This window comes from Pelmatolapia mariae, linkage group LG16_19 (genome assembly GCF_036321145.2).
Source record: "Pelmatolapia mariae isolate MD_Pm_ZW linkage group LG16_19, Pm_UMD_F_2, whole genome shotgun sequence".
NCBI classification, from domain to species: Eukaryota; Metazoa; Chordata; class Actinopteri; order Cichliformes; family Cichlidae; genus Pelmatolapia; species Pelmatolapia mariae.
Genome location: NC_086241.1, coordinates 50,440,985 through 50,457,636, shown reverse-complemented (window position 1 = coordinate 50,457,636; position 16,652 = coordinate 50,440,985). Strand labels below are relative to the sequence as shown.

The following is a 16,652-nucleotide window of genomic DNA, read 5'->3' as shown; positions in this document are numbered from 1 at the left end:
TACTCTAATTTGTGAGTATACACTTATGTGTGTGCAAAATGTGTGTGCTGCACATAAGTGCTTGTGTCCAAGGAGATGGTTATGCTAAACGTTCTTTTTAGAGTTGCCCCTTTAATATCTAGTATATACAGGAAAATGTTCATAGTAGTATTATTATCTGTAAGTTTTTGCTATAGTTATATATTTTACAGTTTTAGCAGTTAAATGTAAGTCTCTGGAAAACGTGCTGTGCAGCAAATGATGTAGAACTTTAGTTTATGTTGTGGAGGTCACAGAGTTTATAATATTGGGGAAATGTGTAGTAAAAACTAAAATAGTTCCATCAAAATATTGGAGATTGTAAAAAATGAAAGGGGTGTCAATACAAGAACTTATAAATTATTATCTCTACCTAAGGCGGAGAGAAAATTATTATCTTCGTCACTAAAAATATCATAACTAACTGTAATATACGTAAGCCACTGCGAATGGGTATATTAGTGAAGAGGAATGTCTCCACAGCTTGGACGTAGAGAAGATGGAGAGCCCTGAAGGCCTCTGCCTGCTCATTAATTTGCAGCAAAGCAACGTCGGATGCTGCGCCTCCGCTCGTCAGTCTCCACTGCGCAGCCGCAGTTGCTCCAGGACGCTGAGTGCAGAGCAGGGAAGACAGAAAAATGGCCCTCGACAATTTGATTTTCGCCCAGTGCATCCTTTATTTTTTAGCTTTCGTTTTCGGTTTTATCGCCGTGGTGCCTCTGTCTGAAAACACGGAGGATTTCGGGGGGAAATGCCTGCTGTTCACGCGGGGTATGTGGCAAAATGAAAACATCACTGTGATGAAGCAGCGCTTCATCGTGGAGGAGTGGGGACCCGAGTCCTCCTGCAGCTTCATCACTTTTGTCGGGATAGCGTCCCTCATCCTGTCCGCAGTGCAAGCTTGGAGGCTGCTGTTCTTTCTGTGCAAAGGACACGACGAGTGAGTGACCGTTCACTTGTGCCTCTTCCTTAAATAGAAGCTCATTCGAAAGCTTATGAAGCGATACCACTCCAGCGGTTTGAGCGTAAATGTGCCATTCCTGTCCATCTCCCACGCCCTTGTTCGTTCACTGTCTTGTCAATTTCATAGCCTGTATGTATTATACTCTATTTTATAGCTGATGGAAATGGGCACGGAAGCATCCTGTAAAATGTCTAGTCACTGCCATCTCCCAAAGATGGGGGAATACTCATTTTAAACTAGAAATCAAAGCCTATGCTTCACCTGCTATTTTATGTGACATCAAAGCAACTTATGTGTCATTATGTTGATGTGTGATTGAAAGACTTAATCATCAGAGTTACATACGTCATGCAGAGTAATAGGCCTCTGTGTCAGTTTTGTAAGCCTACATACTCCAGAGATGTTAAGGGTTTTTGCCTGCCCTAACCCAGTTTTTTTTTGTATTTCTGTTCTGTCTGCCTGCAGCTCCATCTTCAATGCCTTCCTCAACCTGCTCATTAGCTCCCTGGTGGTGTTCACAGTCTTCCTGTCCAGCACCATCGTTAGTGTGGGTTTTAACCTGTGGTGTGACGCCATCACCGAAGGTGGGACTATGCCCAACAGGTGAGAGAGAAGCGCAGGTGTTCTACTTTTTCTGGATGATGCTGTGGTATAGTCCCTCTAAATGCCACTTTCTGTTTAGCTGTGAAGACATGCAGGATGCTGATCTAGAACTGGGTCTGGACAACTCTGCTTTCTATGACCAGTTTGCTATAGCTCAGGTAAAAATCTTTTAAAATTAATTAGAATTAATAGACAGTATAACGAATTTAACAGTCGGAGTAAATGCAATGACTGCTTTTACTCTTTCAGTTTGGGCTGTGGGCCGCCTGGCTCACCTGGCTCGGGATCACTGTGATGGCTTTTCTGAAGGTCTACCACAACTACAGACAAGAGGACCTGCTCGACACCTTGATCCACGAGAAGGAATTGCTGCTCGGCCGCTCTTCACGCCGCGGCTCTGACCTCAAGACCGGCCTGATTTAGAAATCAGGAAGACGCACAAACATACACGGTCATTCACAGTTAACCATATAGAACCATGTAGTCCTCTTGCCTGCCATGACCAACACCAGTATTCGCCTGTGTAGACAATCAAAATCAATTGGCTTTTGCTCCCCCGAAGATGAATTGAATCAAATCGACAGTTTTAGCTGTTTTCCAGAAGTAACTGAAAATAAAATTTACAGATGGTTGTTAACCTTTCCTGTGCTATATTGAGATAATCCATCCCTTATTCAACCCCAGCACAGATTTGATAGTATTAAAACTTTTTTTTTAAACAAAAAAATACATCTTTTATCAAATATACGTTCTTGTTTAGTAAAAACAGTATTAATGGTTTGGCCAGTTTGGCCAGTGGATCTTGTCCTTGTGAAATTTCTGCATGGATCTTAAGCATGTAAAATTTCTCGGGTGCTTTTTAGACATAAAGGGGTTTTTTTTCTTCACCAATAAATGTGTTCTTAACTTAGGCTTCTTTTTTTCCTGCCAGTATCCACAGTGCATCTCAGCAAAGTGAGAACTGCATGCTCCAGCAAAGTTAAACGGTGTGTGCGTTTGCAGCATCTTTACACATTTATCAGCAGCTACAAAAGGCGTTTTATAACAAAAAAAAAAGAAAAAAAAAGACAAATTGCAGCTCTACACATTCGTGCATTTGGCAGGCAGTCTAAAAGGCTTTTAGCAATCTGTGTGAGATAAGAAAACAGATCCTATCTTGTGCCATTTAGCAACTCAGGCTTCTTCTGCACACTTTATAGGCTACAAACCAATATACTCTATATTACTGTGACTAGACACACAAGTATACCTGCATGCACCTCTCTCTCTCTCCCTGTTAAATCCCACGCTCACTTATTGACAGAGGTTGCGGGAAGAAAGGAAAGTCGGCCGCTTCACTTTGATAGGCAATGACAGTTTTTATTTCAAAAACAACTAAAATAAAAAAAAAAAGCAAAAAACGGTAGGAACTAAGAAAACCCTCCATAAAGGCACTTCTTTCAAAGTGACCATAGATGTTTAAACAGCAGTGAAATGCAGCTTTAAGCTAAATGTGCATATACAGGATATAAGCTCACTGGGTATTGTTTTATTGCTAATGACGATTTCGTTTGACAGTACAGAGTCGAGAGTATTCCTTTTCTCCGGTACATCTGCTATTAGCCTTATGTATTGCTTTGACAGTCAAACATGAGATCTCCAAAATAAAAGACAAACAAACTCGTTTTATTTTGAGTTCCCTGAAACCTGTTGTATAAAGTGTTTTAATGGAATATATGTGATGTGTGTTATTGCTCATAATGAGAGGTATGTGGGATGTGCATCACTGTGCCCTTTGATTCCTATAATCCATTTATGTGGTGATTTGGCTGTTTGAATTTGACTTGCCTTGTTTGATAAAGGGACTCATACAATAACATCTGGCTCTGTTAAATTTCTGTGTTTGGCCTCTAAAATAGCAATTACCTTTTTTTTTTCTTTTTTTTGTAATGTATTGCAAATATCCGTTCAACCCACGCACTTCCATACACTTGACATCAGAATTAAAACCTGAATGTTTCATTTGAATATAAATGCTACAGATAACAAAAAGTAAAAAAAAATCCATATAACCAAAAGTCCGATAGTTGCGTAGAAGCAGATATACAATATAGAAGAATAAATAACATTTAGCATAAAGTATTTTTGTGGGATTCAGGCGGTTATAAAGAGGAACACTGTCAAAAGCACAAGCATTCGTTCGGGTTGAGTATATTCTGTTTCATGATAGGTAATATTGTGCTGCAGATTATTATCCTCCGTGAAACTAGCAATCAGCTGACAGGCGACCAGACAGTTGGAAAAGAACAAGGTGTTTTTCATGTCCAAGTCATTCCGTGAAGTGATGCAGCCCTGTGTTTTCTTTTTTCATTAAACAGTTTACACATTCATGCTTCTGTCTGCCTCCTCTCAGTGTGCCAATCAGAAGTGCCAATCAAAGTCGTTTCCCAGACCTCTCTACATTCATTTATGTGCAATTACAAGGCTAAATACTGTGATAGTCCTTAGTATATTGAGCCATATATACACATTCATTTCTGTGTAATATCTGGTATACACAAATCATGTACCGTAACAAAATAAATTTGCATTCCACGGAAACATTCACTCACAGACAGCAGACTGTGACATGAATAGAAGAAAAAAATGAAATGTTGTGGAGATTATGCAAGTGTTACATGTCAGGGTCAACAGTGCAGATGTGCAAAACGCCGTTACAACTTAAATATGGAGTGGCATGCCCACCACCTCAGTACATATATACATACAGACATGGAAGCTACATATTTCTGGGATTACACATTTTCCCTTTTTCATGGTGAGAGTGGAGTAAAACCACAGACAGTGTGTAGAGCCTTGCCAAAAGGCTGAGGTGTTTGTAGGCCGGGGCACCTTCAAAGATAGGAAAAAGAGGGATCTAAAAAAAAAAAAAAAAAAAAAAAAAAATTAATAATAAATTAAAAGAGGCTCCATGTCTCCACCTGTGGTTGATAACAGTCACTGCATTGTCAACCATATCCAGCAGCCCCACAGAAGCTGTTTCATGTGCAGCAGGTAGACTGCCAAAGCTGCCTCCAGCTCCTCACACACTCTCTGTGGGCGTCGACGGTCTGTGCAGTACATGGCAACGCCCAGGAATGACATCAGCAGGAAGAGGCAGGTGAACAGGGCAAGGTGGGGGCGGGATGGTGTAGTCTCATAGGCTGCACAGGGAAAAAAAACAGACCGGTTTTTCACAGTTTTGATTTGTAAATGACGAGCATTTGAATTGCACATTTCTTTTGTCTTTTGAGGTGAGGCCTGGGAAGTGTCAGGTTTCAGAGGATGTTTTTGTAGATTAGTTATAGATTAGTTAAGTTTACATTAAAATTTGCTGTTCCAGGCATTGTTAAACAAGACGTGACAGTGGCGTGCTAAACTCCCCATAGCATGTGTGCCATGCGGAGTCCTAACAATTCTAATGCTAATGCTGCTACAAGCCTGACAGGCTCTTTCCTCTTTATGAGTGCACTTTTGAAACTCTCGTGTGCTCATTAGTAAAGTTATTTTTCAGACAGACTTACCACCTATACAGTCACAATAAGGAATGTCTGCAAAGCCAAAAGAAAAGAGGTCAGTCAGTCACTGAAAGCTGACCTCATAATGTACAGCAGCTACAAACCAGCTGCTGTACCCTTTCAGTCGCCACTGTCTCTCTTGAACAGACTCCACAGTGCCTCATTTGCATGCATAATTAATTAAAAAGAATAAATCTCTTGCTCATGTGTGGACGTCTCTTGGCATTACGTTATTTTTAAGTAGCACAGAACCCCCAAATGACAGTAGTTTATGATGCAATTTCTGGGTGTTTTAATACCAGCTGTGTTTCCTCTTTAATGTAAATTGCAAGGCATGTGCAGCTTTGGGCTGAGGGTTCCTATCTAAGCTGGGATAGCAACACATTTTTAAGAATAAAAATACCAATGAAAAGCACCAGAGGGCAACATGTTCTCTGTGCAAACACATCTTACAGCCTAAAACCTAGCAGGCTGAACTCATTACAAATTGTTCGCGTGCATGCTTTCTTACCGTGCACTGTGGTCTCAGGCTCCCTGAATCGAACTCTGCGCTCGCCTTTACGTTTGTGGTTGAGTTCTGTGTCTAGTCCGTAGTTGGAACTTGGCTTCTTTAGTATGGAGGTGGGGACTTTGCTGTTGGTTAACTACATTAGATAAAATTCGCATTGAGCACATTTATTGCATTAAAGGCCAGCAGCAAACAGCTGGAACAGATCTATTCCAAAGAAGCTGCCTCATATAAGACAAATAAATCAGAATAACACTAACCAGATACCCTCAGGTGTTTTACCTACCTTAGGTTTAAGTGTGTCTTCCTGATGGTGGTGGGTATCCTTTCTGTGGCGTACCTCTGAGTGTTTCTCCCGGTGGGAATGAGGAAGACAGCTGACCGAGTCTCTGAGAGACTCTGCAGCAGCGAAACGTTTGGACAGTGCAGACACACACTGACCCAGAGAGTCTAGTAAGAGAACCATGATGATACAGAACATGAGAAGAGCGACTTAACATCGGAGTCTCCAGTCAAGACAGAGCAGAGCTCAAGCTCAACATGCAAATGTACAGGAGGCAAGACGGAAGTGTGTTAACTCTGTCTGCACCGGGTACAGTGCAGCCGTGGGAGTTCAGCACAACTGCACAGTGCTCACTGTACGAAAAGCTAAATTATCAATTATATCAGGCCCTCTAAAAAAATTTGGATCTCATCACAGTTTATAAATAGAAATAAAAATTAGCCACTACAGACTACACACACATTGCCTTAAAGTTGCCTACTATTGTGTGTGTGTCAGCATTGCTGGACAAATTCTCTCTCAGATGACTTCAGTTATTAATAAAAACATGCTAGTTACAATAATATCTTAGGTCAGTTATTTAGTCCATATTTTTACTTCTGGGGAGAACTTTGGCTTTTTAATAGGTGCAGACTGTAGTTATCTGAGTGGAAAATAAATTGAATCAAAGATGACTTAAAATGAAGCGAAGGCTCTGATATTTTGGGACACAAATGCAATTATAATTTCAACATATCACATACTACAGTTAAGTCTGCATCAGCTTGAAAATACATGTAGGCAACGTTCTAGCAGAGGGAGGGGCTGACTGACCTACTTAATGGTCAAGGGTATGTGAGGGACATGGGGTGTAAACACTTAAACCTGCCATCATGGTGCAGGTCAAAAAGGAGCCCTTTCTGCTCAGTGCAAAATGAAACAAAACAATGCACAGATCCTTAATTTTTCCAGCTTTTCACCAAACATTTTAAGACAAACTGAGGTGAACAACAAGCATTTTTTCCCCTTTTTTATGGTCTATACTCATGTCTTGGTGCAGCTGCTCTTGTTCTGCACGGGTGTCTCTGCAAGCTGACCAACACTAAACAGTTTCTACGTCTTAACAAAATGCACAGTTCAGAGTCAGGTAAGCCAACCATGCACACTGTGCAACAAATCCACGGCCTGAGACTGTCACTCTGCACATTCCTGTGTTCAACATGACCACAAATTTGAATTAATTTAGCATTTTCATGGCATGAGACTGTGTTGTGTGCACTCTACAACAGGGATTAACATCGTAAAACACGGAGGTCTCCACCCTTATTCTATATACTACTCTCTGAATCATACACCCATGTTTGTTTCCACTGTTTATTTATGTGCGTACAGTAAATCCCTGCGTCATATGTGTTTACTTTGTATTATTCAACTTAAGTGAGCCTTTACCTGAATATTCAGTCTTGCCAATTTCAGCATATACGGTTGCCATGAGCTCAAGGCTTCTAGCTGTAATTGGATGGTCATTTCCAAAGGCCCTCTGGTGAATCTTTGTAGCCTGAAAGAAGCAGAGACGTGTTATTTTAAAGCTTACAGAAGAGTTATAATATTCTATTGGTTCAAATATCCAAATTTACATACCTTACCGCTGTATTCTAGGGCAAGATGAGGTCTAAAAGGAAAAGGAAAGACAAATGAAACGAATAAACTAAAGGCAACGCCACTTTGTTTTTCTGGAATAAATATTTGCTGACAACAAATGTGTTATGTTAATAATGGATGACTTCGAATTATCAAACATCATCTAGCCGACATTTTTCTTCCATTTGAAAACATAAACATGTTACAGGTAAATATTTCCAGAGACGATAATAATTCCAGACAACAATGAAGCAGAAAAGGCACGCGCTTCATTGTCAGGGGAGCATATCAGTTTCTGTGTTCGGGGCACATCAGCATGACAAATCTAAACACACGTGTGCTGTGATTGGATACGGACAGCAGGGCTGCGGGTGCTCAGGTACTTTATGGAGGAAGTGGAAACCTTCGTTTTCTGCCAGCGCTGCCGTCCACTGTCTATTCTCAGGGTGAATTACAGAGGGCATGGCGCTCACAGGTTGGTTTACTATCTCCGGCCCCTCTGCCTCACTCCTGCTTAGTGTTAAGCTAGGTGAACACGATGGGTTTCATTGAAGATCTGCCAGCTGTTCCAGTCATATTGGCACTGAAAAGTCTGCCAAGGACATTCATCACCCTAACACCCTCACGTGTGCCTATAGATGTAGAGCAAGCTCTGTTTAGTGTGACAGATGTCAGCTTCGCTGTTCCAAACCCATACTTTCCTTCAATTAGTAATGGTCAGGTGTCAGTTTGCAATGCTTTAGAAGGTCTTTCTCAGAGGATACATGATCAGCAAAGACAGAAAAGCCCTTCACTAGCTCAAAGGACTTCCTATGACATTGTTAAAAGATTTAGTAACAGTTACAACTTCCTGTCTGTAAGGAGGAAGCTCTAAAACCACCGCTTATAGTGGGTGCGGTAAGGGATTGGTCATTATTTAAAGAAACCAGAGTCAGTTGGTGTTCAGTTTTTGATTAGTTTGTTCAATCTGTATAATCCTTTCAGAGTAAGTTTGCAAAGTCTGGAAAGAAACCACCAAAGAGCAGAAACTCAATCCTCCACAGCCATGCACAATCAGTACCGTCTCATTTAACTTTAACTACTGTATGCTGCTTGCATTAATGAAGCAGTGTAACCAGCCCTCCACCAAGCACACCTTCCACCCTCTGTCACCCTCTCAGGCAATCAGGTTAAATGGCCTAATCCCAACAATGAAAACAGAGGCACAGAAATCGGGTGCATTCTGTGGCCTAACAAAGTACCCCTGCAACAGGAGACACCAGATCCAGTTAAGGTGTTCCTTCTGTAACGCTCGCATAGAGCGCGGTGTCTTTTTTCTCTACATCTGCATGAAAATTCGACCATGGCTGAAAAGGCTTGAAGCTGTGGTTTGTTTGGTTGAAGGAATTTCCAGAAATTTCCAGAATGGTAAAACTGCATGTGTAATAGACACACTGCGCTTATACTTTTGGATATGGGTTTCATAAAGATTTAGAGATAGCAACAGAAAAGGTCATCAAACCTTTTGAAAACAGAAAATTCAAAGAAGTTAGGTGACAGTAATTTATTCCTTTTTAACTCATCTTGACATTATTATTAATAAGATGATGACTTCACTTTATAAACAGTGGGTTATTCATAATCAAAATAATTAAAATCTTTAATAGCAACAAACTTACAGTTTGCCTTGTCATTTTTATGCCAGGAACATTTTTTTTCATCGCTCTTAGACGATGACGGGCAAAATACAACAGAATATACAAAAGCACACACACAGCAATGCCTACATCATGCATAGATGATAAACAAGTTAAAGCAAGCACTAAAAGTCAGTTTATTTAACCCAGAGAGACCTGAAAGTAGCGGAACATGTAACACCCCATTAATTACAGCGCAACGGAGGCTTTGAGAGGACACAGTTTTACCTACTGTTTGCTCATGATGCAAAGCTGAGCCAGCCGTTCGAGGTGCTGTGCCTGGGAGGCCTGCTCTGAAAGTTCCTCTGGGGTTGTCCATCCCGCGGAGCCCAGCGTAGCCTCCTCTTGAGGCCCTGTTACACAAACACAGGGCATGGAATCACGACCCGACAACGCAACACTCAGTCTTTTGAGCTAACCTTGCTCCTCGCTACCCTCCTCTTCCACTGAAGAGTTTAACAAAAAAATAATCTCCCCGAAGCCGGGTATCTGTCTGTATCAACCTGTCTGGCACTGCTGTGGACTTGAAGCCAGAACAATAAAGAGGAGCCAACTGAGGACTGGAGACAAGAGAGATAAGGGCAGGAGGGAGCAGATAAGGGAGTCAAACAACACACTCGCCACACCCCCTGGAGCATTGAGACACACGCAGAGTGACACACCACAAACAGCATGCAAGTACTGCACACACAGAGCACACACATAGAAGAGCAAGATGCTTGGCTTGCAATCCACGCCACATCCAAATGCAAATAAATCATTGTAAGAGGTATAGACATTAGTTTGCATTACAAAACCGACAAAATGACAATTACATCGGGGGGAACAGAGAAAAGAGGAAAGGGCACATTTGTGAAAGCACTAGGGAGGAAAAGAAAGCTGTAAGCTGTAGCTATAGTGCCAGCTCTGCCCCCAGAGAAGTCCAGCATCCAATCTGAATGAGTGCTGAATCAGGGGCTTCAGTATTCTGTAGTGACACACAGCTCGTAATGAGAAAGTGTGGCCATTTGTCTTCTACTCCATCCCTGATCTCCTCCACTGTGCCCATGCTACACTGCGCTGCTGCCTCAGCAGCAGACAGAGAGGCAGGCGTCTCGAGCAGCGGCAGCAGCAGGTGATGAATGAGCAACCTTGCTGTGAATGCTCGCGTAAAGCTCGACCAGGTATATTGTAAACAAAGATGGAGTTGGGTAAAATGCGATGTCATATTGCCTGAACAACAACAAAAAAGTATTCCTTAATTTTTACAAAAGTAAAATTGGTGAAGAAAAATAACGGTGTTGATTAAAAGTAACTGATCCAGTCAAATCCAGGTGAAACCGCTTATTTATTTTAGCATAAGTTCAGGCAGTTATACTGAGATATGAACAAACCTGATGACAAATTTTGTGCAGTGACGACAAAACTCTCGGAAAATGTTCAGCAATTCGCTGAAAATGATCCGCTGAAAGACTTGTGTATTTATTTTACACCAGAGTACTGCCAGATGTCGTGGTTTTCAGAGAAATCTAAATTCCCAGAAATCACGAGGACATGCCAAAGCCAAACTGATTCAAAGTGCACGCTCTATAGGACATGCTATGTGTTTTCACATATATTCCCAGAAGTATTCCTTGATAGCATAACATGGAAAGTACTTGCCTGTGCTCCCCTGAAGAGCGGTGAGCTCGATCAATGCCACTTCATAGAACATTTTTTCAGCCTGTATGAACTGGAGGGCCTTCCCATCTATTTATATGGGTGAAGGATCAGTCTCGGATATCAGAGGGATTACAGGCAGCTGCTTAAGTTAAAAACAGTCTTTGCTGCACAGCTCATAGACAACACACTCTTTTCACCTCACGTGCAAACAAACCTATGGGCAAACACAGCATACAGTACTCCAGCACACATTAGATTAGAGCTCAGTCACTTTGCCTGCTGTTTTTGTGGTTTTGTGAGCCAAAACATGTCAGACATTCAGTCTGTTAATATAGACATGTCACAATCCAACTCATATCTCTGTTGTATTGCATTCCTTTGTCATTTTTGTGTAAATGTTTTGCACATGATGTTTTGGACTGATCTGATTTGGCAGGTTTTTGTTTCCATGAAAAGACTCTCTATTTTAAGCGTCCTAAAAATAGCTCGCTTGAAACATTCCATGCACTTGGTTTTTGTTCCACTGTAAAACGACACCATTAATGTTTGTCAGGTGAGTTTAAAGACCAATTGGGACGAAGAAGGCTTAAAATAAACCCAGGCGTGCCTGTTTAAATGTCCTACTTAACACTAGATTTCTCATGTGTGCCTCTTTTCAGCTCTGCTGTGACGCTACATGCCAATAAATCCTATAACGTTTTTCATAATATATAATATACAATTTTTAAAATAATTTTTAGTGCTTCATGCTATTAAAAAACATGAGCCAAGCCATATACAGAATTGTTTAAAAGTCTTGAGCGTCCCCATTTTTTTTAAAATTTTAATTCCACGAAATTCTTTTTAAAGTGGTCTTGAGCACAGTGCCCCAGTCTTTCTGAAAAATCTTCACAAAGTTAATCTTTGGACATTGGATGTTTTTCACTCATTTCCAGTTTTTTCTTTGTTTGTTTGTTAAGCCACTTAACGCTGAAGTATGACTCATTCGGGGATAAAGCTGTGTCGTGTCTACACATAACAGACAAATTAGCAAAGGACCAATTTTAAATTGTATCTTTAAGCATTTCGAATTTAAGTCAGTTGTGTTGGGGATCTTGTCAAAACTGATGAAAGTATGAACACAGAAAAATACAGACAGATTTAGACACAACGCAGATCCATCAGGAAACACGTTTGCTCATGTTTCAATGAACTTGTGCAACTAATTCCCATTTTCCTGGCAAAATATAAAGAAACATGGTGTGGCTCAAGACTTTTGCACAGTACCGTATTTGCCCGAGAGACAAAGACCCACTACAATTAAAACAAAGTAAGATCTAAGATGTAAGAAATGCAAGAAAATGTGTACTCCTGAGCTGATTAGTAACAGGATGAGGGATGGTGATGGATGAATGTTGAAATGCTTTTAGAGGAAGTGCTCTTAAATAATTTAATGTGCTGTACAGTAGGAAATAACATAGCAACCTACTCTGAAAACGGAGCACTTTTATAGGTCACTGGAAAAGGATGATTGTTGTAGTGCTTTTGCTTTGATCACATTTTTGAGCAAGCTTAGAGCTCAATTACAAGATGTTTAGAAATACCTGTCACAGCTCCTGGGAGTCACCTGTTTAGCCGGACCATCTGTGAGGGAGGATGAGGGGAACAGCCGTCATCAAAGGTCACAGCACTACTTCTGTCTGCTATTTTTAGTCAGCCTGGACTATAACAATGCAACAACAGGAACCTCACACAATGCTCTCCTGGGAATGACCTCCATTCTCTCATCCACACTCACACACCCTCTCTGAAACTGTAATTGGACTACACTCCAAAACTCTGGGACCTTCAAAGGCATCTGATCACACGTGTGCTCACCTCAAGTGCACAACCTATTTTAGTAGGGAGGAAATTGGAATTTGCTGTGGAATGGTACACCTAAGAAACTTGAAACGTGACTTAAATAGATATAACTTTAGTCAAAGTTCCAACTAACTAATTGTACTTCAGAAATCTGAAATCAGGATATAACTGGATCTTTATCCGAAATCCACCTTTATTGGAGGTTAAAGTCCACGTGTGCCACGCAGTTTTCTTTCCACGAAACACATATCAGCAACACTCATGAGCTAAAACAGCTTTTGGCTTTGAATAAAGGTCATTTGTGGACGGTGCCAGCTCTGATAACAACACATCAAGCCTTAAGCAGTCATTGCACTGTCACTATGACTATCAAGTGCAACTAATATAGTTTATTTGTCTGGACTAAAGCCAGCAAAGCAGCAAGAAACCAATACTGACAAATGTAGATTGGTTTTCTTATCATGCTTTTGGTTAGAAATAACACATGAGAAGACCCTGCCAATCCTGTTCTCATACAGAATTTGCGTGACACTAAAAAGTTCCCACATCCTGCTCCCAGTTTGAGCAGACTGACCCCTCACCTCACCTCCCCAGAGGGTATTCACAAATGCACCAAAACATCACTGCTTCAGCTTCTGTGATTATCATGAAAAATACTAAAAGAACTGAAAAGTTGGAAGCAATTTAAATGGCAAAAATGGTTACATCTTGAAGCGTTGTTTTTGTGACTGCAATAACCCCTTTTCATTGTTATGCAAACTATTTCAGTCTGTATCTGACCTACAATGCTTGTAACTTCACATTAAACCAAAAAAATATGCGTTGCATAATAAAATAGCCAAATCTGACATGACACCACTACTCTTACTGACTTAAGGAAAGAGTGTATCGTATGCTAAAAAATTTAACCCCATCTTGGAAGATGACCCTTGTAAGTAGATACCTTTCCATGCTGAGAGGGGCAAACTGTAATGGCTATTGACAAAATGAAGCTCAGCAAATTGACCTATTTTGGAAAATGGACAGTGAGCGCTAGAGCCCTGCTGAGGTAGATAACCTGAGCTGGCAAGTAAAGTGTTGGAGTGTCTCAGTAACAGAGAGAGGAGCCATGGAGGTAATATATCCTGAAACATAACACCTCTCTATTATCTCTCTGTCCTTTACAGCTATAGTTTATAGAAGCAGTGAAGTGGCATTGCACAGGCTAGTCAGCGCAGATACGGGTTAATTAGTGCTTTCCCACTCTGTTGTGTGGAGATAAGAGCCTACAAATCCTCTTAAGAGACAGACACACAACCTGGGCTCCACACAAAACATGTGGCATTTGGGGACAAATGCCCAAAGACATCCCCTCATCCTCTCTGCTTTACATTGCTTTCTGTAAAGGGTCTACACGGTTCATTGTGGTGGAATTTGCCAAGCCTGCCTCAGTGACAAGCCTTTACACAACAGGTTTACAGAGTCGAAGAGCTAGTTTTATAGTTAGCTGCTTGCTAGAGGCTTAAAGGACAGGGGCAGAAAAAGTGTCAGATCAGCTTTTCCTCTTTTGTTAGTAAAGGATACAATTCTTTTCAGTGATGAAGAGTTCTGCAATCTGTAAAGCATAAAAAACAACCAAGGGACATAGTTAAATATTAAATAATTCACTTCCAACATCACATACGGGTAGGCGTATGCATGATGTCACGAGCTGTCAAAACAAATAATTGTGCTCTCCTCACAGCACTGTTGGGCTGGTCAACATCATGCCATGCATTCCAAAGTTGTGGAGTAAAGGCTATGTTTTGACATCAGGGACATTCCTTCAGGCACAAGCAAAGACAGTTAAAACTGTAGCTCTACCTTTGTGGGAGGGTCTTCTAAAGCAACCCCAGTGTTTAATCTGCTAAGACTTTGGCCTTGGCTGCACAGAGCCCAAACATAATGCCTCTGATCTCAAGCATAGCCCACACACCATGGGGGAAATATTAACTGGATACTACACTATTACCATAAACAGTGCCACTGTTTCTATGGAATACATTAGGTTTGAATTCAGCACCGCTAATAGCAGCATGCACATCATCAGTTCTACGAGACCGAATGATTTTACATTGTCAACACAGAGACCCATGATGGACTGTGCTGTCAGGTTTGACATTGAATATACTGAATGTGTCCTTTGTGTTGTGATGTTTGCTAATTTATGACGCTCAAAAGGAGAAGTGATGCAAATGTGTTTGTACAGCTGTGCAAATACATGGCAGGGCAGAAAATGTGTAGATGTAGGTAACACACACGTGAATTCATGCTGGCACATGTGGAAGAGAAAGACACACAGAAAGACAGAATCTATGGCTGTGTGACATTTTGTGGGTGTGAGTATATCCAGTTCCCATCTGGCTCACCTGGTGTAAGCAGTTGGGCAGAGAGGTGAAGCTCTGCACATGAGTCAGTCCCAGCAGGCAGCTGAGGAAGCAGTGGAGGGCGGCCTGGTACTCCCCCTGCTGCTGGAGCTGCTGTCCCAGCTCAAACAGGCCCTCCCTCCCTCCGTTCAGCATCCCCAGTCCCAGCCAGAGTCAGCGCTGCCTCCCATCAGAGCTCCACCGGCCGAGGACGAACGTTCCTCCCTTCACCAGTCTGCTGAAGCACCACAGGTAGAAAGAAGCAGCCACACAGTGAAATGTTTTCAGACCGCTGCCGCTCACATGAATCAAAACAGGAATGTGACAGGAGGAGGAGGGAGCAGTGCAGCTTCCTCTCAGTCTCGTCTGTGCACAGTAAGTCAAGGACAGGTTGTAAGGAGCAGTCTGAGGGAGCACTGGCGACTCACACAGAAAAGATTCATTCCCCTCCCTCCTCCTAGGCTGCACCAGGAAAGGAGGACAGAGGAAGTTGGAGAGTATTTGCTGTTTGAGTGACAGCGCTCTCAGCCAATCCCTGCTCTAAACATGTACAGTAGCTCCTCCAGAGTCTGTTGAGCACATTGAGTCTCTCTCCAATCCTTGAACAGGGAAACTGCAAAGGTTTATGTTTTGATGATGAAAAGCAAACATAGTGGCACATGTATATTATCTACTACAGCTCTAAATATTGCATACAATTCGATTCACTTTTGTGAGAACCCCCTTTTTTTCTCTGATACTGTGCTGTGTGCAGTACATTATGCATATTAACAGTATGAGGAAATTCATTATGCATATTAACAGTATGAGGAAATTCTGATTCTTACTGCCCTGCTCATGATTTATAAATGAGACATACATAAGAATTATGCACCAAATGCTGTGTTAGCATGTTTTTGGAATACAGTGCAACCAAGCAAAATTCTGTAACGTAAAGAAAACCGCAGAGGAAAACACAGGATCATTAGAAATAAGAAATAAGAGAAAACACTCACTATCCAAACAAGGACAACAAATATTTATTCAGGAGGAGCACCTCCTGCGGATGTTTGCTCACTTACCTTAACACTCAACACTAATCCGAGGCAAACCTGTGCCAACAGGAACGGACAGGATGTAGAGATGAGAGATATGGCCATATCTTGATTGCTGGATCATATAGAAGATCATGACTCTGAGAGCAGCATGCCTACTGTCAGTCCATTTGGTCATAAGCTTGGCAGGAGGAGGAAATGAATGGTGTATAACAAAGCAAATGGGCAGAGTCAGTCTCCATTAGTGTCCAATGCACCTTGCTAAGCAAGATGGGATTTTAATGGTTAGTAAAGCTGGAGAATGGGAGATGAGAAGGCATTAAACTTGCACTTCGGGTCAGGTGTCAAACTGTGAACAGTGCAAATTTATCTATAAGCTGTGAGGTGACATTATGCTGATGCAGGCCAACTTATCTCCTTCCTGCCCAGAGACCTGGATAAAACAGACAAGTAATTGTGCTTGCTCTACTATCCTGCTGCACAGCCATAATGCAGTTAGACAGTAAGCAAAGCTTCTGATATGACTGAGTTGGAAGGCCACTG

The 16,652-nt window shown here is 41.6% G+C and overlaps 2 protein-coding genes across 2 annotated transcripts; one reads left to right on the top strand and one right to left on the bottom strand.

Moving 5' to 3' along the window:
• The first annotated feature begins 566 nt into the window (after positions 1-566).
• Positions 567-4,098, top strand: LOC134645556 (transmembrane protein 179). Its single transcript, XM_063499038.2, has 4 exons — positions 567-958; positions 1,448-1,585; positions 1,665-1,743; positions 1,835-4,098. The coding sequence occupies exons 1-4, from the start codon at positions 657-659 to the stop codon at positions 2,006-2,008; spliced, it is 693 nt and encodes a 230-aa protein (XP_063355108.1). The 5' UTR covers positions 567-656; the 3' UTR covers positions 2,009-4,098.
• Positions 2,924-15,524, bottom strand: lg16_19h14orf180 (linkage group 16_19 C14orf180 homolog). The gene is made up of 9 exons (XM_063499037.1): positions 15,079-15,524; positions 14,255-14,285; positions 10,850-10,936; positions 9,441-9,561; positions 7,533-7,563; positions 7,341-7,449; positions 5,916-6,079; positions 5,633-5,765; positions 2,924-4,767 (listed from the first exon to the last, which is right to left on the bottom strand). Exons 1-9 carry the CDS (start codon positions 15,229-15,231, stop codon positions 4,562-4,564), a joined length of 1,035 nt encoding a protein of 344 aa, XP_063355107.1. The 5' UTR covers positions 15,232-15,524; the 3' UTR covers positions 2,924-4,561.
• Positions 15,525-16,652: the final 1,128 nt, after the last annotated feature.

Bases quoted from the DNA above. Each gene is read 5' to 3' on its own strand.
- lg16_19h14orf180 (XM_063499037.1), bottom strand. From the start codon at position 15,231: ATGCTGAACGGAGGGAGGGAGGGCCTGTTTGAGCTGGGACAGCAGCTC. The intron at 14,286-15,078 runs GTGAGCCAGATG...TATGCTTTACAG, and splicing joins TGCCCAACTGCTTACACCAG to ATTGCAGAACTCTTCATCAC. The intron at 7,564-9,440 runs GTAGGTAAAACT...TTTTCCTTTTAG, and splicing joins CTTTGCATCATGAGCAAACA to ACCTCATCTTGCCCTAGAAT.
- LOC134645556 (XM_063499038.2), top strand. From the start codon at position 657: ATGGCCCTCGACAATTTGATTTTCGCCCAGTGCATCCTTTATTTTTTA. The intron at 959-1,447 runs GTGAGTGACCGT...GTCTGCCTGCAG, and splicing joins CTGTGCAAAGGACACGACGA to CTCCATCTTCAATGCCTTCC. The intron at 1,744-1,834 runs GTAAAAATCTTT...TTACTCTTTCAG, and splicing joins ACCAGTTTGCTATAGCTCAG to TTTGGGCTGTGGGCCGCCTG.